The sequence below is a fragment of the Salvelinus sp. IW2-2015 genome, unplaced genomic scaffold, assembly GCF_002910315.2.
Source record: "Salvelinus sp. IW2-2015 unplaced genomic scaffold, ASM291031v2 Un_scaffold1775, whole genome shotgun sequence".
Taxonomy (NCBI): Eukaryota; Metazoa; Chordata; class Actinopteri; order Salmoniformes; family Salmonidae; genus Salvelinus; species Salvelinus sp. IW2-2015.
This window is the reverse complement of record NW_019943151.1, coordinates 24,216-43,992: the sequence shown is the minus strand read 5'-3', so window position 1 is coordinate 43,992 and position 19,777 is coordinate 24,216. Positions and strand designations below refer to the sequence as shown.

Below are 19,777 nucleotides of genomic sequence, written 5' to 3'. Positions count from 1 at the left end.
ATCCAGAGAGTTGATGGCCAATTTTAGCAGGTAGTCGTGTTGTGCCTCCACCGCGAGTGTTGTAGACCATAAGGCGCGAGTGATGAGAGAGTTTGGCTACCAGCCTCCTCTCACCCAGTTCAGGTACCAAAGCCATATAAGGCGACTGCAAGCAGGGCTCCCCACCCAGGGTATTCTCCTAATCCTTCCTCAGCCATATTAAGGGTTGATGCCTGAGTGGGTGAGGCTCCCCTCCACCCAGGATAGACCAAGTGGTTTCATATTAAGGCTGGCGTGGATCCTGGTGCCTCCCTATCTATGTGCGCGTGATGTATGGTGGAGTGACCACAGAGCCGCTGATTGATAAGAGCGCCAGTCAGCCTCGCTCGTAATATCTTCTCTTTTCTTCCGTAGTATAAGGTGATGCGTCAAGCCATATTAAAGGAACTACCGAGGCTCGCGGCCTACCCCGAGTGTAACCAATCCGCGCAATTAGGAGTAAGGTAGCAGGGCTCCTCCACCCATGCTGTCGAGGACCAATCGAGATTAAGCGCGAGCCGGTCCGAGCAGAGTAGGCTTCCGTCCACCGCAAGTCAGCATCCCAAGCCCATATAAGGGACTAAGCAGGTGCGTGCGCGAGCGGCTCAGTGTTTTAGGAGCGCGATGATGACGAGTATTAAGGCTAGCAGTGAGTGAAGGCTAGCAGGGCTCCTCCACCCAGTAGGACAAGTCATATTTAAGGCTAGCAGGGCTCCTCCACCCAGTAGGACCAAGCCATAGTAAGGCTAGCAGGCTCCACCCCAGTAGGACCAAGCATATTAAGGCTAGCAGGGCTCCTCCACCCAGTAGGACCAAGGCATGAGAACGGTGCAGGTCTCACCCAGTAGGACCAGATATTAGGCTAGCAGGGCTCCTCCACCCAGTAAAACCAAGCCATATTAAGGCTAGCAGGGCTCCTCCACCCAGTAGGACCAAGCCATATTAAGGCTGCAGGGCTCCTCCACCCAGTAGGACCATAAATTAAGGCTAGCAGGGCTCCTCCACCCAGTAGGACCAAGTCATATTAAGGCTAGCAGGCTCCTCCACCCAGTAGGACCAAGCATATTAAGGCTAGCAGGGCGTCTCTCCACCCAGTAGGGCCAAGTCATATAAGGCTAGCAGGGCTCCTCCACCCAGTAGGACCAAGCATATAAGGCTAGCAGGGCTCCTCCACTCCAGTAGGCCAAGTCATATTAAGGCTAGCAGGGCTCCACCCAGTAGAACCAGGGCACAGGAGCCATGAGGGAAACCCCAGTATAACTTAGCTGGGCATCAATGTTCGCTTTTTTGTCCCCCCTAAAAGTGTCACAGCTCGTAATGTATCAATATTTATCTTTTAAATGAGCTATGACATAGCCAATAAATATATAGCAAACTTTGGATTTCACCCGTCTCATTATCGAATGGTTTACACTGTTTGGAAGTTGACGGACTGAGTGAGCTTCTCTTCTTCTCCAGCTGGAATATGTTCCGGGACTCTTCCGATGGCATTGGGAGTACTCCACATCAGTCACTGGCTTCATCAATAAGTGCATCGATGCGTCGTCCCCACAGTGACTGTACGTACATACCCCAACCAGAAGCCAGAGTTACAGGCAACATCGCACTGAGCTAAGGCTAGAGCTGCTGCTTTCAAGGTGCGTGAGCTCTAACCCGGAAGCCTATAAGAAATGTCGCTTATGCCCTCCGACGAACTATCAAACAGGCAAAGCGTCAATACAGGACTAAGATTGAATCGTATACACCGGCTCTGACGCTCGTCGGATGTGCAGGGCTTGCAAACCATTACAGACTACAAAGGGAAGCAAGCCAGAGAGCTGTCCCAGCGACACGAGGCTACCAGACGAGCTAAATTACTTCCATGCTCGCATCGAGCAAATAACACTGAAACATGCATGAGAGCACCAACTGTCGCGGGACTGTGTGATCACGCTCTCTGTAGCCAAAAGCTCATCAATAGCTAAGGACCCTGGGAACTAAACATCTCCTCTGCAACTGGATCCTGGACTTCCTGACGGGCCACCCCAAGGAAGTAAGGTAGGTAACAACACATCCGCCACGCTGATCCTCAACACAGGGGCCACTCAGGGGTGCGTGATCCAGTCCCCTCCTATACTCCCTGTTCACTCCTGACTGCATGGCCAGGCACGACTCAACACCATCATTAAGTTTGCCGATGACACAACATGGTAGGCCTGATCAGCGTCAACGATGAGACAGCCTATTAGGGAGGAGGTCAGAGACCTGGCTGTGTGGTACCAGGACAAAACTCTCCCTCAATGTGATCAAGACAAAGGAGATGATTGTGAACTACAGCAAAAGGAGGGCCGAGCACCCCCATTCTCATTGACGGTGGCTGCAGTGGAGCAGGTTTGACAGCTTCAAGCTCCTTGGTGTCCACATCACCAACAAACTAGAATGGTCCAAAACACCAAGACAGTCGTGAAGAGGGGCTCGACAAGTCTATTCCCACTCAGGAGACTAGAAAAGATTGGCATGGGTCCTCAGATCCTCAAAAGGTTCTACAGGCTGCAACATCGAGAGCATCCTGACTGGTTGCATCACTGCTGGTATGGCAACTGCTCGGCTCCGACCGCAAGGCACTACAGAGGGTAGTGCGAACGGCCCAGTACATCACTGGGGACAAAGCTTCCTGCCATCCAGGAGCTCTATAACAGTGTCAAAGGAAGGCCACAAAATTGTCAAAGACTCCAGCCACCCAAGTCATAGACTGTTCTCCTCTGCTACCGCACGGCAAGGCAGTACCGGAGCGACAAGTCTAGGTCAAAAGGCTTTTTAACAGCTTCTACCCCAAGCCATAAGACTCCTGAACAGCTAATCAAAGGGCTACCCAGAACTCTCTTTTACACTGCTGCTACTCTGTTTATTATCTATGCATAGTCACTTAACTCTACCTACATGTACATATTACCTCAACTAACCAGTGCCCCCGCACATTGACCTGTACCGGTACCCCCCTGTATATAGCATTGCTTGTTATTTTACTGTGACTGTTTAATTATTTGTTACTTTTATTTTCTACGTATTGTTTTATTAACTTCTTAAAGCATTGTTGGTTAAGGGCATGTAAGTAAGTATTTCACTGTAAGGTCTACTACAGCTGTTGTATTTGGCGAAAGTGACAAATACATTTTAATTTGAGCTTCCACCATGCATTGAGGTCCTCGTTATGAAATTATCAATATTACCCATGTCTGTATATCTAAAAATGACTACATTTTACATTACATTTTAGTCATTTAGCAGACGCTCTTATCCAGAGCGACTTACAGTAGAGTGCATACATTTTATTACATTTTTACATACTGAGACAAGGATATCCCTACCGGCCAAACCCTCCCTACCGGCCAAACCCTCCCTAACCCGGACGACGCTATGCCAATTGTGCGTCGCCCCACGGATCTCCCGGTTGCGGCCGGCTGCGACAGAGCCTGGGCGCGAACCCAGCCTGGGCGTGAACCCAGAGACTCTGGTGGCGCAGCTAGCACTGCGATGCAGTGCCCTAGACCACTGCGCCACCCGGGAGATCAACACTATACACAGTTCTTTGAGAGGTTATCCTTCTCTTATGAGTACCATTACACATTTATTTTGTTGTTCCCCCTGCTGCTACTGGACCAGGGCTCTCTTGGAAAAGAGATGTTATCTCAATGAGAAAAACCGGTATAAATAAAAGGTTAAATACTACATTTTGAACTATTCCAACACTAATAATGGTGAAAAGCCATACCAGGACTGGGCTAACACCATTAGACCCGTGGTTCTTCACCCCGGTGACCCAAAATGGTGTTTATTTTTCTACTACTACAACTGATTAGTGGAATCAGGTGTTTAGTACTGGGGCAAAAAACTACAATGTGCGCCATTTTGGGTCACACCGGGACCAGGATATGCGTYCAATGACAGTCACTTTGGATAAAATGCTCAAATGGCATATTAATTATTGATTAAAGAATTAGACGGTCCAGTACCGTGAGAGGTGGCAGGTTCTGTTTTGACCTCCGGGGGAGGCTCCTGTAGAGTGGTGGGCTTCCACACGGCCAGACACGTCAACCTAGCTGTAGTATTCACCTTCCCCAGGAGGACCAGAGGCTCCAAGGACTGGAACACAACAGACAACCACCGGATCAGAGAACACAGTATTTAGTGCCATCATGTCAACTCCTACAATCGTCATGGTTACTTAAAAGACTAGTAGCAACACAGACAACAACGGATACCAGAATGACATCACTGATGAATAATACAATGATGTCATCATGCGAGCAACATTACTGTTCTTCAACCTGGAAACCCTTATGTCTACCAGACGGTGTGTAAATGCTTGGTCTAGTCCTACCAGGAACGGTGTGTAAATGTTTGGTCTAGTCCTACCAGGGACGGTGTGTAAATGCTTGGTCTAGTCCTACCAGGACAGTGTGTAAATGCTTGGTCTAGTCCTACCAGAGACAGTGTGTAAATGCTTGGTCTAGTCCTACCAGAGACAGTGTGTAATGCTTGGTCTAGTCCTACCAGGGACGGTGTGTAAATGCTTGTCTAGTCTACCAGGGACAGTGTGTAATGCTTGGTCTAGTCCTACCAGAGACAGTGTGTAATGCTTGGTCAGTCCTACCAGGGACCGGTGTGTAAATGTTTGGTCTAGTCCTACCAGGGACAGTGTGTAAATGCTTGGTCTAGTCCTACCAGAGACAGTGTGTAAATGCTTGGTCTAGTCCCTACCAGAGACAGTGTGTAAATCTTGGTCTAGTCCTAAGGGGCGGTGTGTAAATGCTTGGTCTAGTCTACCAGGACAGTGTGTAATGCTTGGTCTAGTCCTACCAGAGACAGTGTGTAAATGCTTGGTCTAGTCCTACCAGGGACGGTGTGTAAATGCTTGGTCTAGTCCTACCAGAGACAGTGTGTAAATGCTTGGTCTATGTCCTACAGAGACAGTGTTTAAATGCTTGGTCTAGTCCTACCAGGGACAGTGTGTAAATGCTTGGTCTTGTTCTACCAGGAACGGTGTGTAAATGCTTGGTCTAGTCCTACCAGGGACAGTGTGTAAATGCTTGGTCTAGTCCTACAGGCAGTGTGTAAATGCTTGGTCTAGTCCTACAGAGACAGTGTGTAAATGCTTGGTCTTAGTCCTACCAGAGACAGTGTGTAAATGCTTGTCTAGTCCTACCAGGGACAGTGTGTAAATGCTTGGTCTAGTCCTACCAGGACAGTGTGTAAATGCTTGGTCTAGTCCTACCAGAGACAGTGTGTAAATGCTTGGTCTAGTCCTACCAGGGACAGTGTGTAAATGCTTGGTCTAGTCCTACCAGAGACAGTGTGTAAATGCTTGGTCTAGTCCTACCAGAGACAGTGTGTAAATGCTTGGTCTAGTCCTACCAGAGACAGTGTGTAAATGCTTGGTCTAGTCCTACCAGGCCAGTGTGTAAATGCTTGTCTAGTCCACCAGAGACAGTGTGTAAATGCTTGGCTAGTCCTACCAGGGACGGTGTGTAAATGCTTGGTCTAGTCCTACCAGAGACAGTGTGTAAATGCTTGGTCTAGTCCTACCAGAGACAGTGTGTAAATGCTTGGTCTAGTCCTACCAGGGACAGTGTGTAAATGCTTTGGTCTAGTCCTACCAGAGACAGTGTGTAAATGCTTGGTCTAGTCCTACCAGGGACAGTGTGTAAATGCTTGGTCTAGTCCTACCAGGGACAGTGTGTAAATGCTTTGTCTAGTCCTACCAGGGACAGTGTGTAAATGCTTGGTCTAGTCCTACCAGGGACAGTGGTGTAAATGCTTGGTCTAGTCCTACCAGGGACGGTGTGTAAATGCTTGGTCTAGTCCTACCAAGGGACAGTGTGTAAATGCTTGGTCTAGTCCTACCAGGACGTGTGTAAATGCTTGGTTAGTCCTACCAGGGACAGTGTGTAATGCTTGGTCTAGTCCTACCAGAGACGTGTGTAATGCTTGGTCTAGTTACCAAGGAACAGTGTGTAAATGCTTGGTCTAGTCCTACCAGGGACAGTGTGTGTAAATGCTTGGTCTAGTCCTACCAGGGACGGTGTGTAAATGCTTGGTCTAGTCCTACCAGGGACGTGTGTAAATGCTTGGTCTAGTCCTACCAGGGACAGTGTGTAAATGCTTGGTCTAGTCCTACCAGGGACAGTGGTGTAAATGCTTGGTCTAGTCCTACCAGGACAGTGTGTAATGCTTGGTCTAGTCCTACCAGGGACGGTGTGTAAATGCTTGGTCTAGTCCTACCAGGAACGGTGTGTAAATGCTTTGTCTAGTTCCTACCAGGACAGTGTGTAAATGCTTGGTCTAGTCCTACCAGGACAGTGTGTAAATGCTTGGTCTAGTCCTACCAGACACGGTGTGTAAATGTTGTCTAGTCCTACCAGGACACGTGTGTAAATGCTTGGTCTAGTCCCTACCAGGGACAGTGTGTAAATGCTTGGTCTAGTCTACCAGGACACGGTGTGTAAATGCTTGGTCTAGTCTACCAGACACGGTGTGTAAATGCTTGGTCTAGTCCTACCAGGACAGTGTGTAAATGCTTGGTCTAGTCTACCAGGAGTGGTAAATGCTTGGTCTAGTCCTACCAGAACGGTGTGTAAATGCTTGGTCTAGTCCTACCAGGACAGTGTGTAAATGCTTGGTCTAGTCCTACCAGGACACGGTGTGTAAATGCTTGGTCTAGTCCTACCAGGGACAGTGTGTAAATGCTTGGTCTAGTCCTACAGAAACGGTGGTAATGCTTGGTCTAGTCCTACAGACACGGTGTGTAAATGCTTGGTCTAGTCCACCAGGGACAGTGTGTAAATGCTTGGTCTAGTCCTACCAGGGACGGTGTGTAAATGCTTGGTCTAGTCCTACCAGGAACGGTGTGTAAATGCTTGGTCTATCCTACCAGAGACGGTGTGTAAATGCTTGGTCTAGTCCTACAGGACGGTGTGTAAATGCTTGGTTCTAGTCCTACCAGGAACGGTGTGTAAATGCTTGGTCTAGTCCTACCAGGAAGGTGTGTAAATGCTTGGTCTAGTCCTACCAGAGACGGTGTGTAAATGCTTGGTCTAGTCCTACCAGGACGGTGTGTAAATGCTTGGTCTAGTCCTACCAGGAACGGTGTGTAAATGCTTGGTCTAGTCCTACCAGAGACGGTGTGTAAATGCTTGGTCTAGTCCTACAGGAACGGTGGTGTAAATGCTTGTCTAGTCCTACCAGGACGGTGTGTAAATGCTTGGTCTAGTCCTACCAGGACGGTGTGTAAATGCTTGGTCTAGTCTACCAGGACGGTGTGTAAATGCTTGGTCTAGTCCTACCAGGAACGGTGTGTAAATGCTTGGTCTAGTCCTACCAGGGACGGTGTGTAAATGCTTGGTCTAGTCTACCAGGACGTGGTGTAAATGCTTGGTCTAGTCTCCAGGACGTGTGTAAATGCTTTGGTCTAGTCCTACCAGACACGGTGTGTAAATGCTTGGTCTAGTCCTACCAGGGACGGTGTGTAAATGCTTGGTCTAGTCCTCCAGGGACGGTGTGTAAATGCTTGGTCTAGTCCTACCAGGGACGGTGTGTAATGCTTGGTCTAGTCCTACCAGGAACAGTGCGTAAATGCTTGGTCTAGTCACACAGCGTGTATGCTGGTAGCCACAGGACGGTGTGTAAATGCTTGGATTCCTAGTCCTACCAGAGACGGTGATGTAAATGCTGGTCTAGTCTTACCAGGGACGGTGTTAAATGCTTGTCTAGTCCTACAGGGCTCTCGTGGAAGACCCCTTGGTCTCAATGGGACACCCCTGCCTAAATAAAATACAAATTCCACCTACAGGCCATTGAGGGCCACAGTGAAGGACAGCCGAGGACAGGTAGACAGATGGTACATACCTCAAGGTTAAGTTTCCACATTTTGATGAAGCCATCGTTTGATGCGGTCACCAGAACACAGAAGTCGTCCATGGTGAAACTGTCCACTGATTTCACCCTGACAGAGGTGAACACAATATTCTTCWCAACTTTTCACAAAATGCCAAAGAAACATCCAAGAATGCTATTAAAATCATACAATTCGTATACCTAATGATTACAGGAGGGCAGGAGCGAAACCATAGATATTAATTCTACGTACCTGGTRTCATGAGCCTCAAACTCACAGAGCACCTTCTGAGTGTTGATGTCACACAGCCTGACTGTCTCGTCGTCCCCCGCTATGGCCAGGATGGAATTCTGATGACAAACAAACCAGTCACTCCATACAGAGGAATAATAAAATGAAAGGTTGCTTCCCTTCTCACATCTCATATTCATCTATCTGTTGTCTTTACAGGTTGTACTGTGCTTTTATCTAGAGTGTCGTGTAGTGTGTATCAAGTCCAGTGACCACCATTAACCTGCATCTTGACTGTCACAAATATACCATGTGTATTAAGCATTCCTCTTAATATTGCTCACCATTGTGTTGATCACTCTGAACTAAATATAAAACTTTAGTGATCTTACATTATCGAAACAAAGAGCCCAGAACCCCGGCGCTATCCCGCAAGAGCCCAGAACCCCATCCTCTTGATTAAAGCCCAGAACCCTATCCTTCTCGAAGAGTCCTTCTCGAGACCAGAACCCTATGCCTTCTTGTAGAGCCCAGAAACCTATCCTTCTATGCAAGAGCCAGACCCTATCCTTCTTGGCTAGAGCCCAGAACCCTATCCTTCTTGATAAGAGCCCAAACCCTATCCTTCTTCAAGAGCCAGAACAACCCTATCCTTCTCGGTAAAGCCAGAACCCTATCCTTCTCCGGTAAAGAGCCAGAAACCCGCCTATCCTTCTCGGTAAAGAGCCCAGAACCCTATCCTTCTCGGTTAAGAGCCCAGAACCCATCCTTCTCGGTAGACCCAGAACCCTCCTTCTCGTAAGAGCCAGAAACCCCATCCTTCTCGCGTAAGAGCCCAGGAACCCTATCCTTCTCGGTTAGAGCCCAGAACCCTATCCTTCTCGGTAAGAGCCAAACCCTATCCTTCTTGTGTAAGAGCCAGAACCCTATCCTTTCATCCGGTATAGAGCCCAGAATATCCCTACATCCTCCTGGTAAGAGCCCAGAACCCCTATCCTTTCTTGATAAAGAGCCCAGAACTCACAGTGGAGAAACTTGATGGATGAGATCCTCTTGGGGCTGATGATGGTTGATTGTCAACAGTCGCTTTTCCAGGTTATAAACGTCCACCCTTGTCGCCGATCACTACCACATACTTATCCCCCTCGGGAGACCACTTCACTATCACCGCATCTAGGGGAGAGAGAGAGTTAGAGATCAAAAAACAGCCATGATTATCTTACAAAATGTGTCAAATACTGATGCATGTGTAAAGGTACATGGTCAGATGGAGTGATCACTTACTCTGTTAATGTTTTTGATGAAAGCCGATCTTCCGTCGATTAAAATTCCACGTTCTGCAACAACAACAAACAACCGTCAGTCAACTTTAGTTCCTAGAGAATGTTTCGAACACCTACAACAAGAAGCAAAATGTAGTCGAAACAGAATGCGCACCTGAGTGTCTTGTCTGTGCCGACAGTAGGGCCAGTTTCCCAGAGGGATGGACGGACAGTGACGTAACTTGGCCTCTGAGGAGAAGAAATAAAACGTGTACGTTAGTGCTGGAACAAAGATCTGCACATTCCCTTAGCTTCCCAGGACCCCAGAGTTGGAGACCTTAATGGATCAAGTGTTAATCCGGTTAGTCATTAGGTTTCCATCCAATAGTATCTGCTTTATAAATACACTGAACTAAAATATAACTATATATTACTAAAATATAAAACGCAACGTGTAAAGTGTTGGTCCCATGTTTTATGATGAAATAAAAGATCCCAGAAATGTCCAGACGCACAAAAAAGCTTATTTCTCTCCAATGTTGTGCACACATTAGTTTACATCCCTGTTAGTGAGCATTTCTCCTTTGCCAAGATGATCCATCCACCTGACAGGTGTGGCATATCAAGAAGCTGATTAAACAGCATGATCATTAATTACACACCTTCTTCTGGGGACAATAAAAGGCCACTAAAATGTGCAGATTGTCTGTCAACAAATTGTCTGTCAACGTTGTATCAAATTGGATTGTCTCTCTCTGTTTCCAGCCTACCAGATGGGCTAAATGCCTTTTATGCTTGCTTCGAGGCAAGCAACACTGAAGCATATATGAGAGCACCAGCTGTTCCGGACGACTGTGTGATCACGCTCTCCGTAGCTTTTAAACAGATCAACTTTCACAAGGCTGCGGGACAGGACGGATTACCAGAACATTACTCAGAGCATGCGCGGACCAACTGGCAAGTGTCTTCACTGACATCTTCAACCTCTCCCTGACGGAGTCTATAATACCTACGTTTCAAGTAGACCACCACAGTCCCTTTGCCCAAGAAAGCTAAAGTAACCTGCCTAAATGACTACCGCCCCGTAGCACTCACATCATGAAGTGCTTTGAAAGGCTGGTCATGGCTCACATCAACACCACCATTATCATCCCGGAAACCCTAGACACACTCCAATTCACATACCGCCCCAACGCATCCAAAGATGACGCAATCGCAAACCACACTGCCCTTTCCCACCTGAACAAAAGGAACACCTACGTGAGAATGCAGTTCATTGACTACAGCTCAGTGTTCAACACCATAGTGCACACAAAGCTCATCACTAAGCTAAGGACACTGGGACTAAACACCTCCTGCAACTGTACTTCCTGACGGGCCATCCCGGGTGGTAAGGGTAGGCAACAACATCTGCCACGCTGATCCTCAACACGGGGGTTGCGTGCATAGTCCCCTCCTGTACTCTGTTCACCCACGACTGCGTAGCCACACATCTCCAACACCATCATTAAGTTTGCCGACGACACAACGGTGTGTAGGACTGATCACCGACAACGATGAGTCGGCCTATTGGCAGGAGGTCAGAGACCAGGCAGCGTCAGAGACCTCTCCCTCAACGTGATCAAAACAAAGGAGATGATTGTGGACTACAGGAAAAGTAGGGCCCGAGCACGCCCCCATTCTCATCGACGGGGCTGCAGTGGAGCAGGTTGAGAGTTTCAAGTTCCTTGATGTCCACATCACCAACGAACTATCATGGTCCAAACACACCAAGAAAGTCGTGAAGAGGGCATGACAACACCTTTTCCGCTCAGGAGGCTGAAAAGATTTGGCATGGGTCCCCAGATCTTCAAAAAGTTCTAGAGCTGCACCATCGAGAGCATCCTGACCGGTTGCATCACCGCCTGGTATGGCAACTGCTCGGCATCTGACCGTAAGGCGGTACAGAGGGTAGTGCGTACGGCCCAGTACATCACTGGGGCCAAGCTTCCTACCATCCAGAACCTAGGCGTGTCAGACTCCAGTCACCCAATTCAGAGACTGTTCTCTCTGTTACCGCTAAGGCAAACGGTACCGGAGCATCAAGTCTAGGTCCAAAAGGCTCCTTAACAGCTTCTACCCCCGAGTCATAAGACTGATAAACAATTAATCAATTGGCCAGCGGACTATTTGCATTGAGAATTCCCCCCTTTGTTTTTACACTGCTGCTATTTGCTGTTTATTATCTATGCAGTCACTTTACCTCTAACTACATGTACAAATTATCTCGACTAATTATCTCGACTAACCTGTGCCCCTGCACATTGACTTTGTACCCCCTGTACATAGCCTCGTTATTTTATTGTGTTACTTTTGTTTATTTAGTAAATAACCAAGTGCACTGTTGGTTAAGGGCTTGTGTAGACCTGTTGTATTCGGCCCATGTGACAAATAAAATGTCATTTGACTTGTGATTATTATTGATTTTATATATGTCATGACTTTACGTGCATAATTTATTTTTTTATTTTTTTAACAGTGGATGGAAACCTGCTTAGTTTGACAATATATTGTGAATCATGTCTGTCAGTGGGGTTGCAAAATTCTGCTGACTTTCCCAAAAGTTCTTAGGTTTTCCAGAAACCCCGGTTGGAAGATTCCAGGATTCAGGATTCAGAAGGGACTAAGCAGACATCCGGAATCTTCCAACCAGGATTTCAGGAAAACCTAAGAACCTTTGGGAGTTACCAGATTTTTGGCAACCCTAATCATTTGTGAGAGAGTGACAACTTACTTGTGCGCTCTGATGGACTTAAGACACTCCCAGTTCTTGGTGCTCCAAACACACAGCAGTCCGTCCTGTCCTCCGCTCAGCAGGTGGGAGGTGCCATAGAACTCCAGGCAAGAAATGGTACCTGAACAACCATCAAAAACAATGAAACCTGGGTCAGGGGTACTAAAGTACTAAAGTCCGCAACACTTGGGGGACAATATTTCAATCGATATTAGTGNGCGCACCTGAGTGTCTTGTCTGTGCCGACAGTCAGGGCCAGTTTCCCAGAGGGATGGACGGACAGTGACGTAACTTGGCCTCTGWGGAGAAGAAATAAAACGTGTACGTTAGTGCTGGAACAAAGATCTGCACATTCCCTTAGCTTCCCAGGACCCCAGAGTTGGAGAACTTAATGGATCAACGTGTTAATCCTGTTAGTCATTGGGTTTCCATCCAACAGTATCTGCATTATAAATACACTGAACTAAAATATAAAACGCAACATGTTGGTCCCATGTTTAATGATGAAATAAAATACCCCAGAAATGTTCCATACGCACAAAAAATCGTATTTCTCTTTAGTGTTGTGCACAAATTTGTTTACATCCCTGTCAGTGAGCATTTCTCCTTTACCAAGAAAATCCATCCACCTGACTGGTGTGGCATATCAAGAAGCTGATTAAACGGCATGATCATTACACAGGTGCACCTTGTGCTGGGGGACAATAAAAGGCCACTAAAATTTGCAGTTTTGTCTTACAACACAATGCCACAGATGTCTCAAGTTGAGGGAGCGTGCAATTGGCATGCTGACTACATGAATGTCCACCAGAGCTGTTGCCAGAGAATTGAATAGTAATTTCTCGACCATAAGCTGCATCCAACGTTGTTTTAGATAATTTTTCAGTACGTTCAACCAGCCTCACATCCACCGACCACGTGTACGGCGTCGTGTGGGCGAGCGGTTTGCTGATGTCAACGTTGTGAACAGAGTGCCCCTTTGGATTATGGTATGAGCAGGCATAAACAACGGACAACGAACACAATTATATTTTTTATCTATGGCAATTTGAATGCCCAGAGATACCATGATGAGATCCTGAGGCCCATTGTTGTGCCATTCATCCACCACCATCACCTCATGTTTCAGCATGATAATGCACGGCTCCATGTTACAAGGATCTGGACACAATTCCTGGAAAATGTCCCAGTTCTTCCATGGCCTGCATACGCACCAGACATATCACCAATTGAGCATGTTTGGGATGCTCTGGATCGACGTGGACGACAGAGTGTTCCAGTTCCCGCCAATATCCAGCGACTTGGCACAGCCATTGAAGAGGAGTGGGACAACATTCCACAGGCCACAATCAACAGCCTGATCAACTCTATGTGAAGGAGAGTGTCACGCTGCATGAGGTAAATGGTGGTCAGATACTGACTGGTTTTCATGAGGTAAATGGTGGTCAGATACTGACTGGTTTTCATGACGTAAATGGTGGTCAGATACTGACTGGTTTTCATGAGGTAAATGGTGGTCAGATACTGACTGGTTTTCTGATCCACACCCCTACTTTCTTTTAAAAGGTATCTGTGACCAGCAGATGCATGTCTGTCATGTGAAATCCAAAGATTCATTTTTTCAATTGACTGATTTCCTTATAATGAACTGTAACTCAGTAAAGTATTTGAAATTGTGGCATGTTGCATTTATATTTTTGTTCAGTATAAATTGGCATTTCCTCACAAGAGGTGTGTTTCCATCAGACTGACTTGGTGCACATAAAAAAAAAAGAACATAAATAATTTTCATGTACCGACTAAAAACATGAGTTTAAAACGTTTCCACAAACGGTTGTGATAAATGGCAAACTTGACCAATGTGGTTTTCACGCATGTTCTCTAGACAACAGTTTGCGGATTAATTTGACACTGCACTGGTTATATGATGAGATGGATAAGATTACCTGGCAGCTAAGCACCGATCATCATGTCACTCGTGTACAAACGAAGACCCTCTAAATTTACTGGAAAGGAGCATCAAGCCCATCGTCGTCTTTCACCGCCCTGTAGCCTACACTGGGCCTGCGTTTCCAAATCGCAGTGGGAGGACCACACGACATAGCACCGGCTGACTGCACATTTACCTCCACACAATGGTTATTCTATCAACAATTGTGAGATTTTCTTTTGTTTCCACCGCAATTCTTCGCATATTTAAATTGTACTGATACACAAAAAAGATCCCACCAACTCGAACAAAAAAATGGTCAACATTGTATCAAATTGGATTGACATTCCCTGTTTCCAGTCAACCAGATGGGCTAAATGACTTTTATGCTCGCTTCGAGGCAAGCAACACTGAAGCATATATGAGAACACCAGCTGTTCCGGATGACTGTGTGATCACGCTCTCCGTAGCTTTTAAAAAGATCAACTTTCACAAGGCCGCGGGACAGGACGGATTACCAGAACGTTACTCAGAGCATGCGTGGACCAACTGGCAAGTGTCTTCACTGACATCTTCAACCTCTCCCTGACGGAGTCTGTAATACTTACATGTTTCAAGCAGACCACCACAGCCCCTTTGCCCAAGAAAGCTAAAGTAACCTGCCTAAATGACTACCGCCCTGTAGCACTCACGTCAGTAGCCATGAAGTGCTTTGAAAGGCTGGTCACGGCTCACATCAACACCACCATCATCCCGGAAACGCTAGACCCACTCCAATTCACATACCGCCCCAACGCATCCAAAGATGACGCAATCGCAAACCACCCTGCCCTTTCCCACCTGGACAAAAGGAACACCTACGTGAGAATGCTGTTCATTGACTACAGCTCAGCGTTCAACACCATAGTGCCCTCAAAGCTCATCAATAAGCTAAGGACCCTGGGACTAAACACCTCCTGCAACTGTACTTCCTGACGGGCCATCCCGGGTGGTAAGGGTAGGCAACAACATCTGCCACGCTGATCATCAACATGGGGGCTCCTCAGGATTGCGTGCTCAGTCCCCTCCTGTACTCTGTTTACCCACGACTGCGTGGCCACACATCTCCAACACCATCATTAAGTTTTCCGACAACACAACGGTGATAGGCCTGATCACCGACAACGATGAGACGGCCTATAGGGAGGTCAGAGACCAGGCAGTGTCAGAGACCTCTCCCTCAACGTGATCAAAACAAAATAAATGATTGTGGACTACAGGAAAAGGAGGGACGAGCACGCCCCCATTCTCATCGACGGGGCTGCAGTGGAGCGGGTCGAGAGTTTCAAGTTCCTTGATGTCCACATCAACAAACTTCACGAGACAGTCGTGAAGAGGGCATGACAACACCTTTTCCCCTCAGGAGGCTGAAAAGATTTGGCATGGGTCCCCAGATCCTCAAAATGTTCTAGAGCTGCACCATCGAGAGCATCCTGCCCGGGTTGCATCACCGCCTGGTATGGCAACTGCTCGGCATTTGACCGTAAGGCGTTACAGAGAGTAGTGCGTACGGCCCAGTACATCACTGGGGCCAAGCTTCCTACCATCCAGAACCTAGACGGTGTCAGACTCCAGTCACCCAAGTCAGAGACTGTTCTCTCTGCTACCGCTAAGGCAAACGGTACCGGAGCATCAAGTCGAGGTCCAAAAGGCTCCTTAACAGCTTCTACCCCCGAGTCATAAGACTGATAAACAATTAATCAAATGGCCACCGGACTATTTACATTGACAATTCCCCCCTTTGTTTTAACACTTCTGTTATTTGCTGTTTATTATCTATGCATAGTCACTTTACCCCTACCTACATGTACAAATTACCTACAGGTACAAATTACCTCGACTAACCTGTGCCCCTGCACATTGACTCTGTACCCCCTGTACATAGCCTCGTTATTTTATTGTGTTACTTTTGTTTATTTAGTAAATAACCAAGTGCACTGTTGGTTAAGGGCCTGTCTACACCAGGTGTAGACCTGTTGTATTCGGCCCATGTGACAAATAAAATGTCATTTGACTTGTGATTATTATTGATTTTATATATGTCATGACTTTACACACATAATTTTTTTTTTTTAAACAGTGGATGGAAACCTGCTTAGTTTGACAATATATTGTGAATCATGTCTGTCAGTGGGGTTGCAAAATTCTGCTGACTTTCCCAAAAATTCTTAGGTTTTCCACAAATCCTGGTTGGAAGATTCCAGGATTCAGAAGGGAATAAGCAGACATCCGGAATCTTCCAACCAGGATTTCTGGAAACCCTAAGAACCTTTGGGAGTTACCAGAACTTTGCAAACCCTAATAATTTCTGAGAGAGTGACAACTTACTTGTGCGCTCTGATGGACTTAAGACACTCCCAGTTCTTGGTGCTCCAAACACACAACAGCCCGTCCTGTCCTCCGCTCAGCAGGTGGGAGGTGCCATAGAACTCCAGGCAAGAAATGGTACCTGAACAACCATCAAAAACAATGAAACCTGSGTCAGGGGTACTAAAGTACTAAAGTCCGCAACACTTGGGGGACAATATTTCAATCGATATTAGTGGCTTGCCAAGCCTCAAGATCATGGGCCACACAATAATGTTGTTGACCATGTCAGTGACTTAATTAAAACTGCACGTSGAAGGAATAGACAGTCAAAACTTAGCCATTGCAGTCATAAATGAATGGTGGATGCAATTAGTGAGGTATCTTCAAGATTGTCAGATTGGGACCCGATTGTTGCTGTAGCAGGGGAGACTGATTTAAAAAAAAAAAAAATGGTTTTCCAGAACTTACCGTCACGATGCAGCAACATTTTCTATGCTCTTTCCCTTACAAAAATGTTTTTCCCTATTGGAGTAAATCGTTTCCATTGCTAAACGTTTTGCTACAGTGTTCGACTCATGAATACACCCCTGACGCTGCAGAGCTCCATGTTCTGTCCTCTTCTTCATGTCATATCTCTTACCGTCGTGATGCTGTTAAGCCTCCATGTTCTATCCTCTTTCTTCATGTCATATCTCTTAACGTCGTGATGCTGTAGAGCTCCATGTTCTATCCTCTTCTTCATGTCATATCTCTTACCGTCGTGATGCTGTAGAGCTCCATGTTCTATCCTCTTCTCATGTCATCTTTACCGTCGTGATGCACCAGAGCTCATGTTCTATCCTCTTCTTCATGTCATATTCTTTACCGTCGTGATGCAGAGAGCTCCATGTTCTATCCTCTTCTTCATGTCATCTCTTCCAGTCGTGATGCAGTAGAGCTCCATGTTCTATCCTCTTCTTCATGTCATATCTCTTACCGTTCGTGACGCAGATGAGCTCCGTGTTCTGGTCCTCTTCTTCATGTCATATTCTTACCGTCGTGATGCAGCAGAGCTCCATGTTCTATCCTCTTCTTCATGTCATATCTCTTAACGTGTGATGCAGCAGAGCTCCATGTTCTATTTCCTCTTCTTCATGTCATATCTCTTACCGTCGTGATGCATGCAGAGCTCCATGTTCTATCTCTTCTTCATGTCGTGATTGGATGGTTCGTCTCTGTTCCTGTAGCGATGTACCTCGCTGGTGCACCGGGACACTGAGGCAGTGTGGGGCATGGTGGGTGAAGTCTGCCGTGGCTGTCCATCCTGCAGATAAACACAAGCAATGAGACCTGCTTCCAAACTCTGTCAATGAGGTTTGATCAATGTAGAGGCAATTTATTAGAGTTTTGCGATGGTAGCATTAACCGCTTATCAAAGGGCAATAGAGTTGACCATACGTTCTAGTTGTAACATTAGCAGGATCGAGTTAAGAACCTCAAACGACCGATCTCTAGCTAAGCATACAGAGTGAATCGTTGGTTTACATGCCAACCAACACAATCCAAGCTAGCTAGCAGAGTGTCTATGTTGGTTAAGCCAACAACAGATACCATCATAGCTAGCTAGCAAGGAGTGATGTAGTTATAGCCGACAATAGTTGCAAGGTGCGTAAGCAACTACCATTCCTACGTAGCTAGCAGAGTGATTTGGTTACAGCCACAAACCGACACCCATCCTAGCTAGCTAGAGTGAGTGTGGTTAACTACAGCGACAACACCAATCTAGTGCTAGCAGGAGTGATGTAGGTTAGAAGCACACCTAACACCATCTAGCTTAGCTAGCAGAGTGATGTTGGTTACAGCCACCAACCTACCGAATCCTATAGCTAGCTAGCAGGGTTGGTTACAGCCAACAACATCATCGCACGAAATTAGATTCTATAAAATAAATAAAATAAAAGCCCCACTCGCGGTCTTATTTAATTCAACTGTTTTTGACAGTATGGAGCACAACCCCACCGAGGAGTTTAGAAGGGAGGACCTGTCTCAAACTTTTATTCCATAAACTGGCAGCCGCACTACGCAGCTGTTGCAAGAGRACATTCTTCACTGGCTGTCCACTGGTCGCAAAAACAATGATTGACTAGCAGCTTATACTTCTTAAATTCAACCATTATTGGGTTAAAATACACATGTACATTAGTTAACAGACATCCACAATCCGTAAGGTGCAAATAATTAAGAGTAAGCGGTAGTGTGAGTCACATTAATTCTCTCTGTAGATATAAATAATAAGTGATATCCGTGTCGCCTGTAGGCTACACCACTGCGGTCGTCATTTCCAACCAAGCTGTATTCAAATTGGATAATCTCTTTTAGCCGATAGCAGGATAATCTCTTTTAGCCGATAGCAGTCGCACCATTGGGAGACATGTTGGACTGTAGCCTCCTGTTCTTTTCTCACGATCCATCAAACACATTTGGAGTCATCATAGTGACTTGTGGTCAGACTAGCTCGGGTGGAACAAACTTAAACGTGTGCCCTTTTTCAATACTTCTTTGAATGTCCTTGAGAAAATATAAAGCCTTCAAATAATTGTTTTCGCGAACATTATTAATTTAAAATGAATCCTAGAAGTATTCGTTTAACGTTACTTGTTCAAAAGTATTTGTAATCGAATTACAATATGTTTGCTGGTAATGTAACGGATTAGTTCGTTTCCATCCGTTACATACTCCCCAACTCTGCTAACTAACGTTCATCGGTTCGCAATGGTAAACAGTTTGTCATATATACAGGAGAATCAGGTATCAAAATCAAGCTGATTAACTAAAGTAACATACCTCTTCACCCGTAGACAACCGGTAACCAAAGGCMATCTGCTCGTAACTTCCAGCAATGAGCTCTATTACGGGCCCCATGCTGTCCTGACGAGGAGGCTACAGTAGCTAGCTAACAAACAACCTTTCTCACGTGTTTCTGTCGAGATTATTCCGACTCTGTCACGGGAGACAACTTAAAACACGAAAGGGTAAACTGTTGAATTTACGTGCAAAACATGAGCTGAACGAAATATTATATTACTAGCTAGAAACATGCTAGAAAAATGATTTGCGTGCTTAAACACATGTCCCCAGATTGACAGTACGCGCGATGCTGAGGTTACTATTCACCTTCCGGAGTCGACATTCTAGGATTCAAAATATAAGTCCAAATCATGTTGGGGCGTCTCTTGTCATCAATGCAGGTCATAATTTCGTGCCTATTAATAAATCAGGCCTATTTTTAATCAGGCCTATAATAGGTATTATCACTACTATCAGTCCTATAGTAAATCAGGCCTACAATAGATCGGCTATAA

The 19,777-nt window shown here is 46.2% G+C and overlaps 1 protein-coding gene across 1 annotated transcript in view; it reads right to left on the bottom strand.

Annotated features, from left to right (window-relative positions):
* The window catches only part of pak1ip1 (PAK1 interacting protein 1), a 24,357-nt gene extending 4,851 nt beyond the window's left edge, over window positions 1–19,506 (bottom strand). The window contains 14 exon segments of the mRNA XM_024139348.2: window positions 4,011–4,140; window positions 7,903–7,999; window positions 8,144–8,263; window positions 9,143–9,195; window positions 9,197–9,232; window positions 9,234–9,295; window positions 9,403–9,448; window positions 9,450–9,459; window positions 12,382–12,456; window positions 16,455–16,575; window positions 17,471–17,604; window positions 17,690–17,703; window positions 17,705–17,739; window positions 19,256–19,506. Of these exon segments, the coding sequence (XP_023995116.1) occupies window positions 4,011–4,140; window positions 7,903–7,999; window positions 8,144–8,263; window positions 9,143–9,195; window positions 9,197–9,232; window positions 9,234–9,295; window positions 9,403–9,448; window positions 9,450–9,459; window positions 12,382–12,456; window positions 16,455–16,575; window positions 17,471–17,604; window positions 17,690–17,703; window positions 17,705–17,739; window positions 19,256–19,337 (1,015 nt within the window). The 5' untranslated portion in view covers window positions 19,338–19,506.
* Between the last annotated feature and the right edge of the window lie 271 nt (window positions 19,507–19,777).